Raw genomic sequence first — 24,122 nt, forward strand, 5'->3', positions numbered from 1 at the left:
CACTTAAATGATTTATTTGGTCATAAAGGGCAAGTTCTTGGGAAAATTTGGACAGCAAAAATGTTAAATGTATTTTTATAAAAGGATAACAAGCATGTTTGGACTTACCTAGAAAGCTGAGTGACTGGGTTAGGGGGTTTGGTGACAGGAGGTGTAGATGGAGGAAAAGGTCTTCATGAAGAGATGGAAAGTGAGAAAGTGACAGGCAGTCCTTAAGTGAGAAATTCTGTATGAGGATGGTGATGTCCAGTACATGCTGCCTTTTCAGTGTTGTGTTGGACAAAACCTCTCCTTTACTCCAGGCCTTAAAGTCAGCTATACTCAGCAGCCTTCAGGGACTGATGCTGGATGTCACTAGGAAGGCAGACAGCATCCAAGGTGGGCTGAAGTATCATGGCAACAGAGCAGTAGTTGGAGGAATTAGGATAGATAGTCAAGAGTTCACTAGGAGCAGAACGGCAGATTTAGGAGGGGCCACCTCAGGAATCTTTGATATTTGGGGACAGTAGATGGAGTGGAGCATCAGGCATTTATATGAAAACTCAACAAAAGAGTGATTAAAGGCTTGTAGGACCTCAGTATATTAAACAGCAGGTACATGGCGTACATATGGTATAGGCGTAAAAATCCTATGTCTGAAAATACTACACCAAGCTATGAATGTCTGATGGTACAATCAGTAATGTCTTTTTTTTCCCCCTTCTAATTATTCACTGGTTATCTAACGATTTTCCATCTGTATGATGTTCTTACCTTCCTCTTGGCAAGTCTGCATCATCCTTTTTCCACCGCACAGTTGGTTGAGGATCTCCCTGGACCTGACAACGAAATTCTACGGCTTCTTCCTCTAGCACCACCTGGTTAATTGGCCTCCTGAGAAATGTGGGTCGTTCTTAGAAAAAAAAAAAAAAAAAAAGGCAACAATGGTAAAATGAAATCAGTGTTGGACATGTTTTAAGTACATTACAGAAAATACTCTGTATCTCAACTCTATCTTGATAAGACCTAATTAATCCAATGCTATTGAATAAAATAAAATCTTTTGGAACAGAGAAGTAGCTATGGTTTGTATCTAAGATCATATAATATATTGGGGAAAAAATTGATTCTTCAGTGGATTCCCAAACTGTGTAAAATCCTATCATAAAAAATTTGAACAGTGAATTCCACAGAACCATGGAAAGAGATAAAAATGATTACTTTAATCTACCACAATGGCTGAGTGGGAAAATTAAAGTTGAAACTGATGGAAAATATCAAAAAGAAAACTAATATTAATGTTCCATCAAGAATGGTAGCACTAAATAGCTGGAAATAAGATAAAAAACAAACAAAAAAGAATGCTAGAGAAAATACACACAAAAAGTTATGCTCTCACACATGGTGTTATTTAAATTTTCCCACTTAGGCTATCATTTCATAAGGACTCAATACTTCCATGTATGGTTTCACCTCATGTATGGAAAGCTAGCAACCTGATTTATTTTTTCTTTAAAAAGCTGTCAATATGATTGTTTTCTTAAACAAAACACCATTATTATTAACTTTTGTAAACTATTTACTATCATACATAATTTTCTAAGGCCAAGTCAATTATCTTCTCCTCAGTGTTTCAGATATTTACCCATCTTTTCTTTACTTAACTTTTATGTTTCTTTGTTTCTCTAGTGTTCAGGTTTAGCTTTCCCATCCTTGATTTTTTGTTGTTAATTTGCACCTATCACCCTTAATCTGCAATTTTCCACTCCTCTAAATAAAGCTAGGAAAAAATAAATCCCTGTCTTGAAAATTTTACCACCTAAAAGACATATAAAGCAGACAGTAGTTTTACAAATTTGTAAACACCTGAATTTCTTGTCTAGTTTCTTTCCTTTTTGATAATGGTCTGATACCGAAAACATTACCATTTAAGATTTCATTAGCACATGTCTCCATATCATAAGCAGTCCAATAGTTCTACTTATTGAAGTAGAGAGAAAAGTCAAGGAAAATAAAGATGAAAGCCATTGGGAATTAACACAATTTATCTGGCCATATGGTCATATTTAGTCACTTATGACTTCAGTTTCAAACCCAATTTAAAAATGTCAATGGTAGCACAAAAGTTGAAATATATTTAGCAAAAAATATTTAAAGAAATTGTAAAGAAAATAAATTATTATTTAAGAAAGTAAATCACTTCAAGTAGTATATTTAAGAGTATAGGGTGGAAATATATAATTTTATTGACTAAATAAGATCTATATCTATAAAATAAATGGGTAAGTTGCAATAGACATATTTTATTGCATTAAAGTCAACAATCACTGACATTCAGCAGGAAGACAACTCCATCTCCCCCTAGTGAAGTTGACAGTTGGGATCAAAATTTTCTCTAAAACAGTGACCTGCATATTAAATATTAAGTATCTGCACTCTAAGACCCCAAAACCCTAAGCCATAAAACAGGTAAACAGACCTTTTCATGGAGAGGTTTTTTATATGAAGAATTTAGAAATAATCCATAAAAACTTGGATGGAAAACAAAAAATTGCTCCTAATTAGGTTTTAGGTAGTCAGAATCAATTAACAGCTAAGTGTTCCCCACCTCACCCTCCGCCCAAAGATAGAACAAATCCGCATGTTGGATGCAGTGATTTAGTATTATTCTTTTGAACCTTGGACACTACATGCTGCAAACAACTATTTTAGTGCTGGGTAGTTGATAGTGAGCTATTGTTTCTGGTAGCAAATATGCAACAGGATCAGTACAGCATCCTCATATGAGTGCTTAGAATGATAGTAGCAAAAATGAATCATTGGCATAGAAAGCAGGATTCACTTTTTTCTTTGCAATCGCTTAAGGATATTCATCCAGTTCACCTAAAAACTACAATACTCAATGTTAAAAGAGAACTAAACCATTGTTGATATGAGATTGAGAAATAATCTGTCAGTGGGCTCTTCCTGCCCTCTTTGGTTTTAATGGGTGTGTTGTACTCTAACCTACTATAGGGACAGAAGTCATTCCCTCCTCCACTCTTTCATTTAGCACAAGTAACACAACTTTTCCTAAGTCGGGCTTTGAGCTTGGTAGCTGGTGAACAGCCAGCAGCTTGGTTTCATCAGAAAAGTGGTGGGATGGGGCGCATGAGTGGCTCAGTTGGTCAAGCATTCAATTTTAGCTCAGGGCATGATCTCACGGTTTGATTTCAAGTTCCACGTCAGGCTCTGTGCTGACAGCTGAAAGCCTGGAGCCCACTTCAGATTCTGTGTCTCCCCCACTCTCTGCCTCTTCCCTGCTTGTGCTCTGTCTCTCTCTCTCTCTCAAAAATAAACACTTAGAAAAAAATTTTTGAAATTAAAAAAAAGGAAAAAATGAATGGTAGGAGATGAAGCCAGTCAGATAGTGAATGGCAAGACCATGAGGGGCCTTGCAGGCCATGTCAAGGAATATGAGCTTTGCCTGGAGTGAGAGAGAGATGCTGAAGTACTTTAAGAAAAGAAGCAACATTTTAAATAAACATGTGAAAAAGATTGTGTTGGCCAATCTGTGAAAGACGAACTAGAAGGAAAACATGAAGCAGTGAATTAGGTTAAATGGATTTGGTAAGAAATCTTCAGCTTCTACTGATACGGTGGTTCTATGGAAATGGAAAAGGGGCAGAATGAAGAGATATCAAAACTGGGTGATTAATCAGAAGTGGATGTTGAAGGTGAAAAATCTATAAAGATTCTCAAGTTTCCATTTAGCAGATTGGAACAGACTGGCAGGTAGAGCATGGATATGGGGTATGTATGTATTATGTGTGCATAGATCTTTTCATCACAGAAATGCCAGACATTAGAAAAATGAACACATTATGCTTAAGCCATTGCTGATCAGGTTTCTGTTACTTGAAGTTAAATGAATTCTTAATTAACAAGATAAAGGAGGCTGGTTGCAAAAGAGAGGGAAAAGAAAAAATAAACATGATAATATCTAGATATAGAAAAGCTCTTGAATTTCAAAAAAAAAAGAAAAGAAAAGAAAAAAGAGGAACCAAAAGAAACTTCTTAGCATGGTGAAGATATTTTAACAGAAATTAAATCAAAACTTCTTTTTAAAAGTAGTATGCTAGGGGCACCTGGGTGGCTCAGTCGGTTAAGCGCTGGACTGTTGATTTCATCTCAGGTCATGATCTCATAGTTTTGTGAATTTGAGCCCCACATGGGCTCTGTGCTGATAGCATGGAGTTTGCCTGAGATTCTCCTTATTTCTCTGCCCTTACCCCACTTACACTCTTTCTGTCTTTCTCAAAATAAATAAATAAACTTTAAAGTAATGCTAAAATCACGTCTATTAAAATCAGGAACAAGACAGACATGCCAACATTAGTAATCAATAAGAAAAAGATAGAAAAGTGTGAGTATTGGAGAACAGAATAACAATTTTGATAATTGATAATTGCAATAAAAAAATAAGAACTACATAGGATCAATGCAGTAATGCTGGCAGTATTAGAAAATGGGTGTTTTAGAAAAATATGTGACAAATTCATACACTGCAAAATTAATAAGTCATTGGAATGTTAAAGCCATTTCTATCTATCTATCATCTATCTATCTATCTATCTATCATCTAACATGGAAAATTTTCATAACATGATGTTAACTATAAATTGTATAACAGTATGTGAGACTGGTTCCATTAAAATACACATGAATATTTTCAGGAAAAAGATTTTCTATGCTTACTTTAACATACTACATGCCACAAAATTGCAACGTATGAGTGTAATTAATCCAATGGATAAACTTTACATTAGACGTATTCTGAAACTATAGTTACTAAAACTAAAGTCTCTTTATCCAGGGGACACCATCAGGATCGTTGAGGGTTTTATGGCTTTCATACATGTTCTAAGCCCCACTGTATTGTATGGAGACACGTGGAGGCACCTGATTTATAATTCAAGAAGAAGGACGATATAGGATCCCCCGCTGCTGTTCTGATGAACTCAGCAGGGGTGGACAACTTCGCAATGAACTTTTTATATTCCCTTCTGCCCTCAAGCAGAGTCTAGTTGCCTAGCAACTAGGTAAACCACATGAGAGTATGTGGTATAGAATTTTTGGAAGCCTAGAATTGCCTCATGATGGATAATGTAATTCAACTGACAGGAAAGAGAAATAATAGACAATGCAAATAAAAGTCATTTGCACGTATAGGACACATCAAGATGGGTTTTATACTTGAGTAACTTAGGTTTCACCTTCCAACAAAATGACATTGACATTTTCTAATACGTTGGAGTTTGGTCACAACTTTTACAGTATTATTCTGGGAATTTACATAGTGCCCATTACAGTAATTATCCCTAAATTTTATGACTCATTATTCCAATTGTTTTCTGCTAATTACAATAAGATCATTTCTACTTCCATTTAACTGCTTACAAAAAATAGTACGTTAAAAACTGTAGGTTTGCCTAACATTGATTTAAATGGAAATAGATTTTTATAAGAATAATTTTCTAGTTTCCTTAACTAGACCTTATTTCCAGAAAATCTGAGAATCAGAAACATGAATATTGAACACTAAAGAAGCTGTATAGGCAGAAAACATATTTTTAAAGGCTTTACCTACTGTTATTATAAGCCAAACATAAAGACATGCTTACAGACACAAATGACAAAAATTACAAGGAAATACCTTGGGGTTTACTGTTTTGTGTCAAAATGATCTGCAAATAAGTGTAAAGTTATAAGGATTAGAAAGTAGATTGGTAAGTATTCTCACTCAATACCAATTAATGCCCCAGGAGTCTGTACCCCATGAAAGTTTGCACAATTCAAATAAATATATATGAAATGTCCTGAACTACTAACTAATGAGCAAAATTAATTTTGAGGCATGTAAAATAAGGTCACTGATTTTTCCAAGTTATCACCTTATGTCTGATCACATATTGAAAAACAGGGGGAGAAATCTCAAGGGCTGTTTCCTGACTGCTTATCAATTAGATTAGAATCCCTCTGAATGGCCTGATCCCTAATTATATAGCCATGGAGTGATCAGAGGCAATGTCTTTGCCAATGTAATTAACATTTTTTTTTTATGTGAGATTAACTGGATTTGAATCACCTGCATAACTTGCTTACAAGGTTAATCTCTCTTGAGACAGTAGTGTTGTTTGGCAATGTGGTACTATGTAAAATACAGCTCTCAAGTAGTCAGGTCAATTTAGTTTCAAATTGGCATTCTGGAAAATCCAACTGTGTGTGGCTATAATAAAATTAAACACCAAGTCTCACTGTAGTTATGTCAATAATATTCAGAAAACAAAATGTTCAATTTAATACAAATTACAATAAATCTGAAATGGGACTGTACCATATCTCTTAAGTTTCTTATTCACATGCTACAATGAAGGAAATTAAATCCCCAGTGAACAAATTTCTCTTTTCGACTGCATTGAATATGGGTATAAAATTGGCAATGGCTGTGTCATGGTAGTTATTACTAGCATGATCTTAACAATTTTTAAAATAAACTTTGCTTGACATTATGAAAGTGGTGTTATAGCAATAATTACATAGGTATGTCCTTTAGGTCCTAGAAGACCAAAGGTATGCAACAAAAGGCGAGTAGACATAACCACTGCTTGTAAACCTTATCTTAACTTCAGCTGACCTGGAAGTACTTGCCACCCTATAGTGTCTATTAACCTGGGAAGTCAGATGGCTCACCCTAGTATGTCTCTTTTTATTTAACTGGGTATGCATGAGGGGTAGGGTTATGATAGCTATTGAATGTGAATTATCGTGCCCTTCCATAACAGACTGGATGGTAATGATCAGTCTGTCTGAATGTGATTAAGTAAATTCTGGCTGTGTTAATTTTTTTTTTTTTTTTTTTTTTGCGAAGAATTTTCTTTGTCTGAGAGAAGTCATCCTGTGAAGTAAAGACAGACACAGGTTAGGTGTTTTCAGAGGGCGAAAATGCTTCTCTCACCATATTTTAGAGGCCAAGTTTCATGTTATTGCTGACAATGTGATGATAAAGTTCTACTGAGAGCAGGGCACTTGTCTATTCATCTTGCTACTATATTAAATCATTTCAACAGGGCTTGGCACATGGGAAGTGCTCAAGATGTTTGTCAAATGAGAAAATGAATAAGAAATGTTTTGCTGTTTGAAAGTTTGCAAGTAAGTATTATTTAAAAGATAGCTTTCAATAATAATCTTGATTTTAATAATGCCTTATATTTGGAATTCTTAAGTGAAGGCCACAGGTTATCAATAAAACTTAGACATTTCCTGTGGTGTGGTTTTAGGATATTTTCTCTGATAGCTTTGTCTACTGGTATCTCAAATACAGTCAGGCCACCACCTATAATCTCTAATCTAATAACTGAAAATCAACATCACTGGCCCTAAATTCTGTCCCCATCACCAAGGAAATGGCTAGTTCCCAATCTGATTATCCTACAGTGAAAGCCATCAGTTGACACAGAGTTTCCACTGGTATTTTTAGTGAGCAGCAATTAAATAATAGGAGAATCACTTGCATTTGAAGAAAGCCTCCAGTGTAAAAGACAGAACAAGGCAGCGAAGGAGGTGGGGAGGAAGTCAGAAAAAATAAAGCAGGAAGCATCACATGAAAATTTTATTTGAAGAAAACTTATTAAAATCATGAGATGCAAGACAATTTAAACTATCCATGAAACAAGAACAGAATATGATAAATGAGGAAGAATTAGAAAAGAAAGACCTGGGAGGTTTCACACCTAATTAATACACATATAAACTGAACAAAAATGATGGGAGATGATAATTCACTGATTTGTTTAGTAGTTTTCAGATTGAAATTGTTCACCAAGTGTCTAGCCAGTAAAAGGAAAGCAAATGCCAAACCAAGGTTCAGTACTGAAATGTTTCAGAACACTGGAATAATGAAAGAACACTAAAACTGGAAAGAAGAAAAAGAAAGAAAGAAAGAAAGAAAGAAAGAAAGAAAGAAAGAAAGAAAGAAAGAAAGAAAGAAAAGAAAGAAAGAAAGAAAGAAAAAGAGAAAAGAAAAGAAAAGAAAAGAAAAGAAAAGAAAAGAAAAGAAAAGAAAAAAGAAAATAAGGAAGGAGGGAAGGAAGGAAGAACGAAATAAAGAAAACTGATCACATCGGGGTTAAAAGCACAGTAGACTCCTGAGAGCAACAGTAGAAGCTGAATAATTTTGGAGGGGAGACTTTAATATTCTGGGCAAAGTTTTTTTATTATTTTATTTTATTTTATTTTTTAATTTGTCAATGTTTTATTTCTGAGAGAGACAAACAGCATGAGCAGTGGAGGGTCAGAGAGAGAGGGAGATACAGAATCTGAAGCAGGCTCCAAGCTCTGAGCTGGCTGTCAGCACAGAGGCCAACGCGGGGCTCGAACCCACGAACCGTGAGATCATGACCTGAGCTGAAGTCGGACGCTTACCCGACTGAGCCACCTGACCCAGGTGTCCCAAAGTGTTTTTGTTTTTTTTTTAAACTCAATTTTATAACCTGCCAAAGTATCCATTAGGTTTCAGATAGAATACATGCATTTCCCCCTGAAATTTACTCTAGGCTCCAGTCAAGTAGAAAGCAGGAGAGAAACATTATTCTGATAATTGGAATTAATCAGGAAAGAAACAAATACAGGATGCAACAAACAGGGAATCCAGCATAAGAGAAAAGGGGATGTAAATATCAAGATGAAATTCTGGAGTACATCTAACAAGCATCCAGCCCCGTCAGGCTGGCAGGAAGTCTGAGGTCTCCAGGAAGGCTGTAACAAGTAGAACTGAGAGGTTCTTAAACCTTCTGTTAGAGATTTCAAGAGTTCATGACATGGGTAGGCAAGTATGAGTAAATAAAAATGGGTTTATTATTAATTCAAAGAACAGATAAGTACCAGAAAAGAAATGCCATTATAGTAGTGTAACACTCCACTACTCACAGTCCATATTTACACGGCTATAACAACTCAATTCAGAATTTTAATATAACCAATGTTTCTAAAGACAATATGCTGAAGGAAACAAAGAAGAGAAAATGGAGGTGAGAAGGTAGCAAAGGGATATACATGGGCCAAATCATCATCTTCCAAATAGGAAGTCAAAGTGATGTACAATAATGTATTCTAACTGTAAAATAAGGACATATTTAGAAATATGGAAATAAATCCCAGAAGAACAGATAAAACAAGCTTGTAGCTATGTTCAAAGATGAGTGTGTATGTGTGTGTGTGTGTGTGTGTGTGTGTGTGTGTGTATTGGAAGGAGGGGTGGGGCTAGATACTTTTGTATCTCATTACAAGTTTAGTAATATTTCCAATGTCTATTAGAAGTGTAACATAAAATCTTTTTTCATGGGTTACTTCCATAAGCATTTAAAAATCATTTGGGAAAAATTTATGTCATTTTTCAGTGAGTGAAATTTTGGATAACAGGTATCCCAAACCTACCCATAATCAGAAATTCAATTCTAGTTTCTCTGACTTCAGGATCTTTAGAAATTAACTACCATCTATAAAGTGCTAAGGAGTATTCTTTTTGAAGGCATCTAGAGTGTGTCATAGATTTTAGTGTCTATTTATACTCTGATGCCTACTTCTTAATTTTAGATTTGGTACTGCCCACTTACATAAGCTGCTGCTTATGACCAACAACTATTAAAGAAGAATAAATAGAATAAATGATTCATGGGGTATGGGATAGTAACATTTTGAAAATTAAGTTTCACTGATCGTATCTTTGTCTGAATAGCAGATTTTTACAAGATAAACTGCAGTTTTAAAACTAAAAAACTTCTAAGTCCAAGCCCACTCACTAAAGAATCAAAATATTGTGGATGGCTGTTGTAGAGCAAAGACCTGTTACTCCTTTTTTCTTGCCATTTATAAGTGATTTAGAATTGTATTTGTTTGAACAGTTAATACCATTAGTTACTTTTTGCGTATAAGATATTTTAAAGTAAAGATGGAGTTGCAAAGAACATTTAAAAATCTTCTGTAGCTACTTCACAGTAGCCATTTTTTTTTAAGCATTATTGCTGCTACATGAAAACAAAATTGAGCGGGGGCAGGGGGAAAATGTAACCAGTTATACTTTTATAGGTCAGAAATAATCATATCTAACAAAGATGAAATATAAAGAGGTTTATTAGAAAACATGTAGGGATACAAAAGCAGCAACATAAAATAAAGAAGTCCCCATTATATATAGGACACTAGTCATTTTCTCTAAGAACTGAGCAAAGTGCCTTTCTCAGGCAATCTTTGCTACTCACATCCTTGATTTGAACAATCGCTACAGTTTTTATGTTTTATTTCTGGGTTCAAATGATGTTTTCTTATCAATAATGGAATTTCAGTTTTTCCTTCAACTTAATATTGTACTTATAACCCCTTAGGTCAGTTCTGACTAGTTTACACCATCAGATAAATGTTCTTAGTTTCTTAAATCAATTCTTCCAGAGGTACTGCCCCTAGACAAATTCAATCTCTTTGGTTTATAGCTATTTTCAAAATAATTTAGAAGTTCCCCTGTAACTCCTGACATGTTTAAGGACCTCCTATAGCTCCCGCCATGTCTTTAGGGAACATAGGGTAAATATTTCATAACACAGGCACATTTTGGTAAGTCTAATTGCTTGGGTAATGACATTAAACCCTTTCAATTTCCTTTTGAAGGCAGTATGTACTGTTGGAATGCAACATTTTTCTGTCCCAAAGCTTGTGGCAGTTACAGAAAAATAGTAATGAGTGCTTCTTTAAATAGAACAGCTGTACGCGTGGGTTTTCAATGCTAATGTTCAGTGACCACTAATTTCATATCTTACCAGGAAAAAACTGTATTTTATTCATTATGGAGTGAAGTACGTTTTGAGACTCTTATAGCTGACTGCATGAAATTGAAGGGCAAACTGATACTTGCCTGAGCTCTGCAGGACAGAAATTTACATGCATACTTCGAGCAATTTTATTTTTACTATTCAATTCCTTTAATGAATTATGGAATTTCTCCTGGTTTTGTCATTTGGGACTTCTAGCTGCTTAGTATCCATAAGGAGTATTACCAGAGATTACTCGGTACTCAGCGTGATTGAAAAGAGAGGCCTGCACTCGGGTACATATTCAGAAAGCATACCGTAATGCTTTAAATGTAATGGAAATCATAACATGGCTATTTTGCTTTGGGGTACTCCCATAACACCCTGGGATGGCATACCTCAAACTACAAAAGAAGTTTCTTTTGGAACACATGCAGAATTAGGATGCTTTGCTCAAACACATTATGCAGTAATGACCAGCAATAATATTTTACTTAATTCATAAAACCAGAAGATTATTTTGCTGGCACAAAAAATAACTTAAAAATCACACTTATCTCTTATGTTTAAAAAAGGCACATAATATCAACAATAGTAAAATCTTTTTAAGCTACAGACACATATACTTAAGCATACACACATATATATGTGTATGTGTATATATATGTATGTGTGTGTATATATATGTATATAGATGTGTGTAGACATATATTCATAGAGACTTAAATGGGATTTCAATGGCTTCTAAAGGAATTTTTCATTTCCCAATATCATTAGGATCCCTACTTTCCCTAATTTTCTGTAATTTTATTTCTCTTTCAATTTTTCACAGATGCCCTACCTATAGTGTTTTCCTTTTTTGTTTACTCTGCCATCTTTATTCTACCCAATTTTCTCCTTCCTAATGCTTTCTCCATAATTTCTCTGATACAGATCAAATCAACTTTTAACTTATGAATTCTATTACTCTGCAAAAGAGTCCCTTGGTTCTAATATCTGAAGAAACATGAATACCATAGCAATGAGGTAGGGAAGCTGATGGCACTTCATTTTAGAAAGACTCTGCTGTTTTTCTGTTGGGCCCATTCACTCATGCTTCATATTTAGCCTCTGAGTAAGCCAAGGAAGCTCTGTTCCCAGTTCAAGGGGGAATCAAGAAAGTTAATCATTCTCTGAGTTTTGTCTTAGGCCCCAAACACCTGTTAACACCTAAGAAAAGCCAGATGCCAAACATGTTCCAGGACATTGGCTTCAAACAAACCTCAGCTGGCATTAATACCACCACCTTCTGTAATTTATGGAATAACAGCTATTGTTCACCTGACACCTGCCTTTGACTGGACCCTACCCTGGATTCCTGGACCCTTAGACCCTTTTAAATATAAACCCCTAGCCCCAAGCTACAACAAAAGCCATTCTTCTTTCCTCTAGAGCCCCCCCACCCCAGACACTCTGTCTGCTATTCTCTGTCTGTCATTTACACTATTCAATAAATGCTATTTTCACTTTCTCTGATTTCTACCCTGTGTGAAGCCAAAGACCCCCTTGGATGGTCCTCTGGGACCTTCCCCTGGGTTCTTAGACCCAACCTGCCTGCACTAGCAAGAAAGTTTATGGGGTTTTCTACCTAATTTTGATTGTGTGTATTTATTTGTGTGCATGTGTGTAGCTAGCCAGTTTTTTTTTTTATTGTAAGCTAAAACTGCAAATATCTCAATTTGAGATTTTTTAAAAGCAGAAGATAAGTGAAGTGTCTTTGCACTGCACTGATTAAAAAAAAATTACTCCGTGTCTTACTCATAAAAGATATTTAATAATTACATCACAGTGGATAAACTTTAGATGGATATAATATCTCAACCAGTTTGAGAAAGATCATTTTTTAAAAATTCTGATAAAAGGCAAAATCCTATAAATATATATGAATAAAGTAAATGAATTATTGTTTCAAAAGTTCTATTTTTCTTCACATCAAAGATTTCATTTGAAAGACAGAACCAGAAAACAAGACAAATCTATTCCTTCACTACTCACCATAAGTCATAGTCACTGTCCCTATATGACCTGGTGTTTAGTATTAACAAACATATTTACAGCCAAAGGAAAAGTATATACAAATAGCAATCTATAATTTAAAAGAGAGTTTTACCAAAGACAGTCAGTTCTGCTGGATCACTGTCTCTTTCTCCCACCATATTGGTGCCAACACAGGTGTACATCCCTGCATCGCTTTTCCTGGTATTGGAGATCATCAGTTTTCCACCACGAATCTGTTAAAAAGAAAAAAAAGAAAAGAAAGAGAAAGAAAAAGAGAAAGAGAAAGGAAGAGAAGGAAAGGAAAGAGAAGGGAAGGAAAGGGAAGGGAAGGGAAGGGAAGGGAAGGGAAGGGAAGGGAAGGGAAGGGAAGGGAAGGAAAAGAGAAAAAGGAAGAAGGAAGAAAGGGAGGGAGGAAATGGAAAGAAAAATAAACAACAAAGGGAAGATAACTAATAAATAATTTTGAATATTTATGCACATTTTTCGCCTTAGGGTAATGGCTCAATGTCTAAGACACAAAATATTCCCACTATTTTGACATGTGTTTCTTCTTCTCTTAAATTCTCCTTCAGGAGGAATTTCTAGAAAATGTGCTTGGGCAGTCATCCTCTCTCTGATCTGGTCCTCTACTGAGTCTTGTGACTTTTTCTAGTGGTTAGTCTTCACTCCGAAGTAGGTTGAAAGAATTTCTATTGATATTTGTTATCAGAAAGAAGCACTAAATATCTGCTTTTGGTAATATAGTGGAATCAACTGACCCCAAGTGATTCAACAAGCCTTTACTGAGTACCTCTATGGGCCTGGCAGTGTTCTAGGCACTTGAGATTCAGTAGTAAACCAAATAATAAAAACCTCTGCTTTCTTGGAGCTTACATTTCAATTGTTAGCATTAATTATCTATGTGTCACCTTACTTGTATTTATGAAATAATTTTTGAAGAGAGGGCAGGTGGTGGGGTAAAAATAAATATATATTTTTAATAATGAGTACGAGTTGGTACAAATTATTGGTACAATTAAATGTTTCCTAAATGAGACACATCTATTGACTGAATAAACCAATGCATATGTTAAAATGTTTATTTCTTAAAGAGGATATTGAAGCAGAATTAGGTTTGCAGTAAGTGTATCACCACCTTATATTTTTTCCATTTTTTTTCTTTGTATTTACATAATTCAACAATCTTCACATCACAATGACCCAGATTTCCTAAAGAGATATGGGATAAGAACATGCCACTTTCATCTGTTAATTTTCATCTCTTAGGCAAACAAAATCCACATAGGCATGTTCTCATCTGAGATATTTCAGGCTCTAAAACTTGTCTTGTCACAGAAGAAAACATTCAACTTTGTTTTTCCCTGGGACAAAAAGACCATCAACCTGTTCTTAATTAAGTACCGTGAAGTATAATAAACTGTAAGTTATAAAAATGGCCATGCAGGGTACTTCTCCTCCCCTTGAAGCTGAATTTGGCAAAATGACTTGATTTGGTGGATGAAACTAAAGCAATGTTTCAATAGAAGGGAAGTGCTCACACATTGAGACTTCTGTTTCCTTGCTGAAGCTGGAATCTTGAGGCCACTTTGGGAACCAGTCTGAGCAGGCCTGCTGGAAAATTACAGGCCAAGAGAAGACCCAAGATGCCCAATTGGGTGTAAGTCTATTGCCAGACATGTGAGTAAGGTTACCCTCGATCATCCAGCTGCCAGCACATCTTTTAAACAAGCCACAGAAGCATGAGGAAATCTAGCAAAGATCAGCCAAGCTTATCCAGAATGAAGAATTGTCATCTTATCCACAGAATTGCAGTCTAACTAAAATGGTTATTATAAGTGTCTGTATTTTGTGGTGGTTTGTACAAAGGGAAAGGTAAATGATGCAAACGTGAGCCAGAAACTCTTCCACATCGATTTAACCCTGTCACCAGGAGCACATTTTCGTGTTTGTTACCCAAACACAGACCACTGAGAGCCAAATTCTCCCCAGCAGTGCAGATCCTCATGGTGTCAAGAGTTCAAGCCAGAATCATATTAATATATGTTGTGATCTCTTATATGGCCTATCCAGTTCTGTGTTATGATGTAACCATAGTGTGCATGTAAAATCCTCATTTATAAGATATTTTTAAATAGACACCAGACTATATGGATTTTTTATAGAAATGGCACATTTGTTCAGTTAAATGAGATGTTATTTTAAGTAAAGCATATTTATTCTCAATAATTGTATCAAATATAAAAGTTAGAGGCCCCTGGCTGGCTCAGTTGGTTAAGCGTCCGACTTCAGCTCAGGTCATGATCTCATGCTCCGTGGGTTCGAGCCCCACAGCGGCCTCTTTGCTCATAGTTCAGAGCCTGCTTCAGATTCTGTGTCTCCCTCTCTGTCTCTGCCCCTCCCCCACTCATGCTGTATATCTCTCTGTCTCTCAAAAATAAATGAACATTAAAAAAAATTTTTTTAATAACAATAAAAATTATACTAAGAATAATGTCAGAAGTTTGAGGCATTATCTACTATTTCACTGGACTGGTTCCCATGAGTGTCACAAACAAGTTGAGTGGATTCTCCCAAAGTATAAAATAATTGTATGCCGTTCCCCTTTTCTACTTCTTTACAATGTCCTGGGTGTTTTGTTTTGAATATTAATCATGATGAACCTAATCATCAATTTCCCTTGAAAGCAGACTATTTTTCTACAAGAGCTAAACTGCAGAACCAAAAAAGTCATGTTTACTTTGATTTTACTTTCATATCTCCTAAATTTTAAAATGAATTCATGTATATCATTTTAGTTATAAATATTCAGTGGAAAAACTGGAAAAGGTGCTAGAACCTCGAATTGTTTTCTCTTATAATTTTGAAAATAGCGCAAAAAGAAATGTTGTAGGTATAGCTTAGAGACATCCTTTACTCTTTATCATTCACGTAAAGCATGATCAATAAGTGTATTTGAGATGCTAAAAAAAGCAAAACTAAGTCATCAATATTGTACTTCAAAGACATCTTTCCATACTCAGAATGGTACAATTATTATTCTCTCATCTATACCTGATTTATATGATTTTTGTCTCTTTGAAGTCCCATCCTAAAATTTTTGCTTGGGTTACTCTCTTTCAGTCCTTTCAGTTCAGTCTAAATGGTAATTAACATTCACCGCAGTTCTACAATTTTGTTAAAAATAACAAAAAGCATAAAATGATCTATTATTATTAAGACTTGATATTCAGTCTCTGTATGCATTAATTTTAATTTAACTCACACTTATTCTTTCTTCCTTGTCATCAATTCGAGCTTTGTCTTTTTTCCAGTAGATGGTGGGTTCGGGGTGTCCCCTGGGGGGTTGGCACTCCAGGACTGCAGGCTCTCCAGCCGCCACTACAACATCTGTGGGATTTTGCCGGAAGTCATCCCGTAACACTGAAGAAAAATAAGTCCATGTTTTTGAAAGAAAATTCAGCTTTAGCTTTCTCTTGCAAAAAGTAGCTTTGAATCTTACTTACTTCATTCTACTAAATACTGAATATTTCCTGAGAACACAGCGTAGCCATCTTAAAATATTCTAGAGTCAACCTGAATGTTCAACAGGGAAATGGCTGACTATATGATCCATGCAATTATTGCTATAAATCTGATTTAAAAAATATGAAAAGTCTAAGGAAAATAAGATAAGAAATACTCATGATATAGTTTTGAGTAAATATTCAAGGTACAAAATTCTTGATGTAGTATGATCCTATTTTCTATAAAGAAAATAACACATATACACATATGTATACACATGCATTAAAATAAATTGTCAAGTTATGCTTCAAAGCCCAAAACAAGTCATGTGTACATGGTCTGTGAGCACGTATGCATGTCAGTCTGGGAGGGGAAGTGCAGTGAGGACTTTCTGAGAATGCCCTTTCTCATGACATGAATATGGACAAGATCCGCACTGTTTTCATTACACTTCAGAAGATAGACTCATTGTTCCCCCTGCAACGCACTAGCACCCACATACACAGGGCTACAATTTCATTCTCTCTGCATCTCCACCTGCCAAGCGACATCTGGGCAGCGTGACATTCAGAGCAGAGATATCCCTTATAGCAGTTTGGCCAGTCTGAGTTTCCCCTCCTTTCATTAGGAGAACAGCAGGTTGGACCTCCATTGTAACCTCCGAAAATCTGGCATGCCTGGCTTTCCAAATGTCACCTATCTATCTGTGTGTGCATTTCTTCTGCTGGCAGGATGAAAAGCCTGGAGAAATGACTTGGTCCTATCAGACTGCAGGACACTGCATTTCTTTAGCAAATAAGGGCCATGTCTATTTTGGGGTAAACATTAAAAAAAATAGTTGAGGCCAGGAATATACCATATACCTCAACTGCCTTTGCTTTTGTCTAGGTGCCTTGACTTTCCTATTATTTTATATTCCAACACCGACAACTTTGTTCCCTAAGGAGACCTAAGGGCAACACACACACACACACACACACACACACACACACACACACATACACATACACACGCACATACAGTGTTTTATATGTACGCATATATATAAATTGGTTAAACTATGTGAAATCAAAATTAGGTAGATTCTGCTAGTCTTTTATGTAAATCATCTGCGACAAATGTGGATTAGGTCAAACCAAATGCCTCTGGTGTCCTATAATGAGACTCACTTCAGCACTCTGCTCCTTTGTTGGCCAAAGTCTCTAGGTTAATTGTCATTCTCCAAATAAATAAAAATTCCCTGCCCTGAAAATAGCTCGAGAGGCAGCTGAGTGACTTTTAGGGCTTTTCTTCTCTTTTCTCTTGCAATACATCCTTTAACACGGTTTTCTATCTTAATGAAGTCATGGCCCTTGTAGAGATTAGAGAACCTTGCTTCCTTATTGAAGGAACAGTAAGAAAGAATTCAGCACAAATTGCTCACTCTCAGCTTATAAGCTGATTAATTTACTGCCTTTGCTGCTAAGGAAATGTGTTCCATTTTAGCATGGTGTGCTGCACATTTTTTGGTTCTCTAGTCTCAGTGGCAAGAGAGGTGTGATTTATATGCATAAGGATTTGCTTCTGAAAGGGCTAAGAGAAGAGTGCTTTTACTGTGACATTCAGGCAGGGGGAGGGGAAGGGGTTAACACTGTCGTTCCCTTTTGCAGGTAAATCCTCCTGGGAAAGCAAGCTGGTGACTCATTTATATTCTAAATACAGAACAGCTGCCTATTTATGCAATGTTAAGACATGCAAAAATATGGTAACAGAGTGGTGAGCCCCCCTACAATATCCGGTACTGGCAGCAAATGGTGTTTTGGCAGGCCCTCAATCTGTTCCAAAATGACACATCTGGCCAGTTGAAGGACCTTCTCTAGGACCGGTCCCCTAACAAATGACATGCCAAAAAGCCTCTGCTCAAATGGTCCTTAAGGCCATTGCAAATCATTCAGAAACACAGTGTTACATCAATTTGCAACAAGCCAAATTAAGAAAAAAAAAAAGGTCCTTTGACATGGAGGACAAAAAGGAGAAAAATATCATAACAAACTAAGGACTGCTACTCTTAAACAATGTAACATGTGTTTATGGCATTCACAAAAGAAAATGACTCCAATTTGCAAATGAAGCCAAGAAATCTAACATCAACTGTAATTTTAGGCTTTCAGGCTATTCACCCAGAGAGTAGGGTGAGATAATAGTATAATTGGTACTGTACCCTCTTCAACTTGTAAAATGCTCTTTGGGGTTTTTGTAACATCCAGTTAATTCATTTTTTGCTTAAGGATACCATTTCTTTTACCTTAAGTCTTTGGGATGATAAAATGTCTCTCAATAAAACATTCCAGAGAAACACATCCTTTACATCAGAATGTAGAAAACTTACTCTTAGGGAAAAGTGAAGTCATTTTTACTCTTCTTAAATTTTACCAAAGGTTAAGTATGTTCTGATATTTGCTTACATGTTTCTGAGGTTTGGATATCCATTCATTAATATAAACAAAATAAAATAATATTTATTGTTTCCATTTTTTTGTGCTAATTATTCATTTCTGTCTTGGATTTTCCCCTATACTTGATAAAGGTGATAAAGAAAAGAAACTGTTCTTTATAGTAAAGAATTCATGCATGCTGGATGAAAGGAAGTAAAATGGTCTTGTAAATGTAGAAAATTAAGTCCAAATTAGCTCTGTATTTTTTTCTCTAAGCCTCTATTGTAGAAAGAATTGAGAGCTACATTTTTGATATGGCTTGACAAATAAGCCAAAGCAAGGGCATGCAGCAATATGTGTAATAACTAAAGCTCCAAACAGGTCTATTAACTGAGAAAATAATCTGGTTACAATGACAAAAGCTTAGTAGGTAGTGGTAAGTTATACTTTAAGTGAAAAAAAAAAGATACAACAGGTACATTTTGATATACCATTTGTTTGTGGAGCTGAATTTAGATACAAAGGTTCAAATCTCTGGGTGCAGGGGGGTGGGGAGGGGATCTAATTGGCTAGAACCCAAATACTCATTTCTGTATATGAGCTGAAAACCACAAATGAGAGTTCACACAGCTAGTCATAACCTGGTTAGATTTGCATTCTTTTTACATTGACATTCACTGTGACTTAGGAAGTTATACTGGAAGATCAGAAAGTTCTGAATTACTCTGTGTTTGATAAAATAGTTCATAGTCATGACATAAAGATTTGTAACAAATTAATTAATTTCTCCAGGAAAATATTAAACACAACAATGGATTTGGCACTGTCCTGTAAAATGGTTAAGAAATATACAAGCATGACATGATAATGCCTGTGGTAGGCTTTTTCTTTAATATCTCTCAATGATCTGTCCCTCCTGGCATTTATTTTCATATGTAATCCCCTCCCCTATTCTGTTGGCTGGGCCTAATGACTTGCTTTAATGAATAGTTTATTGTAAGTCATGGAATGTCATCTCCAATATTAGGTTATAAATGATTATAAATTTTATCTTTCTTATTCTGTCTCTTGGTCACTGTCACTCCCTCTCTTCCTTCATGGAACTCCTTTGATCATGAAGATACATTTTTGCTCAAAGCAGAGGCCCATTTGACAATAGTCTAAAGGCAGCTTCCTGGCAAGAGCAAGCAAGGAACTGAGGCTTTCAGTCCAACAACCTTAAGACCCAAATCTTGCCAACCACCATGTAAGCTTGAGAGCACAAGCTTCCTCAATTGAGCCTTCATATGATAAAACAGCCCTAACCAACATCTTCACAGCAGCTTTGTGAGAGATCCTATGGCAGATGACTGAGACAACTCATATCTGGGTTCCTGATCCACAGAGAATCTGTGTGTGCTATTTTAAGTCACTAAGTCTTGTAGTTTGTTACACAAAAACAGGTCAGTAACATAATGCCCTGAAAGAGTTTTAGATCTAGTTGTGCCTTTATAGCTTACATCTTTGACTGCTTTTTCCTCATAATACCACCTTCTTTCACTCACCAAGTCCTCTCCATTCTGTCCTAAATCAACAGCTGTCCAGAATTTCAAAACTATATATTTTATATCTTTATGTTTTGTAAAGTATATTATATTTTATATCTATTTTTTACATTTTTATTTCATATTTTGTCAACATAGGTAAGGCAAATCATGACTCACACATTTCCATCTTAGGTTACTAAGATAAATTAGCACTAACAATGAGGCGACGCTACATAATTAAGAGACCAAAAGATGTATTTCTGAATTACAATGTACGCATGTTTCCAAGAAGTTATTAGAAATACAGAGCCTAGAGATATTACTGATGAAAGTGTTCATACACACCATTGGATAAAAAACATCATCCACGACAAACTAAATTGATCATGAGAAAGATAATCTAAAAAAGAAATTACAATTAAAAGCATTGTTAGCAGCAGTAGAAACTGATAGCAACTCAGAGCAATGCTTATAACAAGCTTTCTTTGCCAGCAGGGTTTCTCTCTGTATGTGCCCAGGAGCTGTCACAGCTGTGTGGCTCAAGACTTCTCAGTAGAAAACATACAGAGGAACGTCTAATTATCAATGCACATTAGCATATGGTGGTCTTTCTGCTTGAAAATCTCCCCCAGATAGCTCTTTGTTTCCTTACTTTTTCCTGTCCCTTTCTTCAAATGCCTACTGTTCCTTCAGTGTCAGCCTCAGACTTAGTCATCTGAACTTTTTCCTTGTATACTTACATGGGACCAGGTAAGCCTCCAATGGGCTCCCATCTTGAAGGGCATCAGAAGAGCTCATTGAGTGTTCTCGATAGGTTGAATCAATGAACTCCTCTTCAAGAGGTGTGTTGTAGTGTTTTTTCTTATTATATTAAATACACCAAAACATTTTAACTTGATTTTAAAATGGCATTTATGAAGAACAGTTTAAGTTGGTTGGATTTAAGAGACAGAACCCTTGAATTGCCTACCTATAAGCCCATAAATATCTAAAATAAAACCCAGTCAGTTCAAGAAGGTCAGAAATCAATCCATCAAAGACACAAGAGATTTATGTCAACAGTAAAACTGTTAGAACAAATTATACTCTCAGTATTATAATGGACAAGAAAAAAATACGATAGCCATTCCTACAGTAGGTACATATTGTTTCCCTATTTCTACCACTACCAGCACCATTCCCACCTATATCACCACAGGGAATGATCAGGTGTAATGCCAACCAGCATGAAGCTCAGGTCTTTTGCTTCTGAGGAAAGAACACTGTCTCTTCCTGTTGTACTAAATGGCTGCTGTTGACAGCCAGGCTGTGACCCCAGGGGGAGCTCCAGTCTCAGGATGAAACTCAGGCCATGCACTTGAAAACATCTGGGTTCTTGATGACCTATGTGGATAAATAAATCCTGAAGACTGCGTTAAATCGGGGCATTCTACTTACATGATCTAAACAACTTTTCTTTCATATGGAGACCAGTTTAAATTGAGCTGCCCCTTTCAACTGAAAGGTCCCCACCAACGGGCTATAATGATTCTGTATTTTTCTGAAGTTTCAATGATTCAAAGACCAAGTACATCGAAAGAGGACATCATTCACAACAAACTATTTTATTGTACTTAGTGTAATCAAACAAAATATGGTCAGAGCAGAGAGGCTAGCCACCAGCTAAATAGATGATAAAATCTGATATTTAGGGGACAAGTCATGAGTGGTTTCTTCTGCACAGAAGGGGAACGAGAAAAGAAAGAACTCAGTGGGGAGGCATCCTGCTACCGCTGTGCAAGCTGACACTCTGGCACTCTGGCACCTCTGCAGCGTGCTGGCAGCTCCAAAATGAGATGCTCTCCCCCCAGCCCCCATCTCTACTAAGACTCCCGGTGCAAGCAGATTCACTCAGCAAATGATCCAGATAAACCAGGGATATGAATTGGAGCATGCTGAATAAACAAGGATGCCCTGTGACTTGTTCATTTTCAAGTCCTCACATTTTTTGAAGCCTGGTAATTCCGCAGGGAATAAAACACACAAACACACAATTCATAAGAGGAATGGCCAGCTCCAGATTTCTTAGCTAAGCCTTTATTCTTGAATCCCTTTTTTTAGCTCTGTTCGGTCCTCACCAGCGATATAATTTGAAGTACTGCTAGGGGTGCCAAGTCTTCCTTAATGTTTTCCATTAATGTTTAAAACTTGCTGAAGGATTCTTAGAAATTGCATGGAAACATCTTGCTCTCTGTAATTTGTATCCGTAACCTCTGTAATGCATATGTTCTCCTTGGGGACCAAGTGTTGAGATCATTCATAAACTCTTGGATCACATGTGGCACGGCAAACTGGTGACATCTGACCACAGCAGACTCGAAGCCTGTCTCTGGCAATCATTTCCTTTGGTTTGAGTTAAGGAGCCGGCAGTTGGCACACCTTCAACACTTGAAGTCCTATTTTTGGCAAAGCCTAGCATCTGATATTTGACAGGGATCTGCATACTCTATCCATTAGCTTAGGAGGAAGAGGTGGATTGAAGCTAATTAATGTTTAATCAACTCCTCTTTTTCCGTCCTTAAAGTGCCACCGTCCACAAAACTGTTAATGCGGGATTGATACCTCCAGAATCACAGAGAGCTCAAACGGATGAGAGCATCTTAGAGATGTGCCCAAATATATAGTAAGTGAAGAGGAGGATGGTGTCTAGAACAGTGGGTACCAGTCTATATGTGCTCAAAGCAATGTCTTCCTCTATTCAGAAGAAAATCCTCCTCTGAGCACCCTCAGAATATTCTGCTCTGTTACCCAAACAACTTCCTTCTAGCACCTGCTCCATTTAGGGGTAATGCCAGTGATGGTTACGGAGATGCCTACAACTCTGGGTAATGAAAAAACAAAAAACAAAACATAGCACAGTGAATTTAAAATTCCGAACTACATAAGCTAGCATTTTTAAAAGGCATCAAATAATGTTTCTCAGAATGGTAACAAAGGGGAATGCCAGATTATGTCAAGTTTATAATACTGCCTCCTATTTTCTCTAGATCTGGGTTTGAGTATAAACAAACAAACAAATAAATAATCACAACATCTTTATAGGATTTATATTTACAGGCTGACTACAAATAGCCATCTGTCTGCTTCTAGCTTTTCAATCTGGTTCATTTCCCGTGAGCCTCAAGTCTTCAGCCAAGGCAGTTAGGCTCCTAGGTTTCAGGAAGGCTTGTTACAACCACTTTGCACGGTGCTCTTTTTGCCCATTACTTCCCATTACTTCCTCTTCATTTAATCCTCACTATTAGACCAAAGAAAATAAAAGTTTGAGAGGACTGAATATCATATACGTAGATACATTAAAAAAAATGAAATTCAATATATTTCTTTAAGTACACATTTACATTTAAAATAAACATGATTACATATTTAAATTCTAACTTCAGGATTCATTACTGCTCTATAGCTACATCTGTCAATTTGGATAAAGGAATAAAGAGTGCTACCAAGTAAATATTAATGTGCTGCTCATTGTGGATCCCCATAGATCATTGTCCCCCTCCTGCCTTGTTAGTCCTTATCTGAAGGCATTAGTTTTTACAGCATTCCAACACTGTGTAGTTCACAGAAGTACACAATCTCAACAGCATCTTCCTGTCATTTCACCCTGTCCTGGTATCAAGGGGTTATTGCTCCAGTATTTCTCTCCCATGGTGTATTTTGATGTGCATGATCAACATGAATTACAATGCCAACTAACTGCCAGATGTCATGAGTTATAAACTCAATAGTCTAAGGATTATTACACATTAGGGCACCCTGTAGTGCAAGGGTGTCCTGGAATT

The 24,122-nt window shown here is 36.3% G+C and overlaps 1 protein-coding gene across 1 annotated transcript in view; it reads right to left on the bottom strand.

Annotated features, from left to right (window-relative positions):
• The window catches only part of ROBO2 (roundabout guidance receptor 2), a 610,598-nt gene that overhangs the window by 161,902 nt on the left and 424,574 nt on the right, over positions 1 to 24,122 (bottom strand). The window contains exons 3-5 of the mRNA XM_039237972.1: positions 16,120 to 16,277; positions 12,970 to 13,090; positions 754 to 892 (exon numbers count right to left, since the gene is read on the bottom strand). Of these exons, the coding sequence (XP_039093903.1) occupies positions 754 to 892; positions 12,970 to 13,090; positions 16,120 to 16,277 (418 nt within the window). The remainder of the gene's footprint in view (positions 1 to 753; positions 893 to 12,969; positions 13,091 to 16,119; positions 16,278 to 24,122) is intronic.

The sequence above is a fragment of the Hyaena hyaena genome, unplaced genomic scaffold (assembly GCF_003009895.1).
Source record: "Hyaena hyaena isolate Hyena2069 unplaced genomic scaffold, ASM300989v1 scaffold_132, whole genome shotgun sequence".
NCBI classification, from domain to species: domain Eukaryota; kingdom Metazoa; phylum Chordata; class Mammalia; order Carnivora; family Hyaenidae; genus Hyaena; species Hyaena hyaena.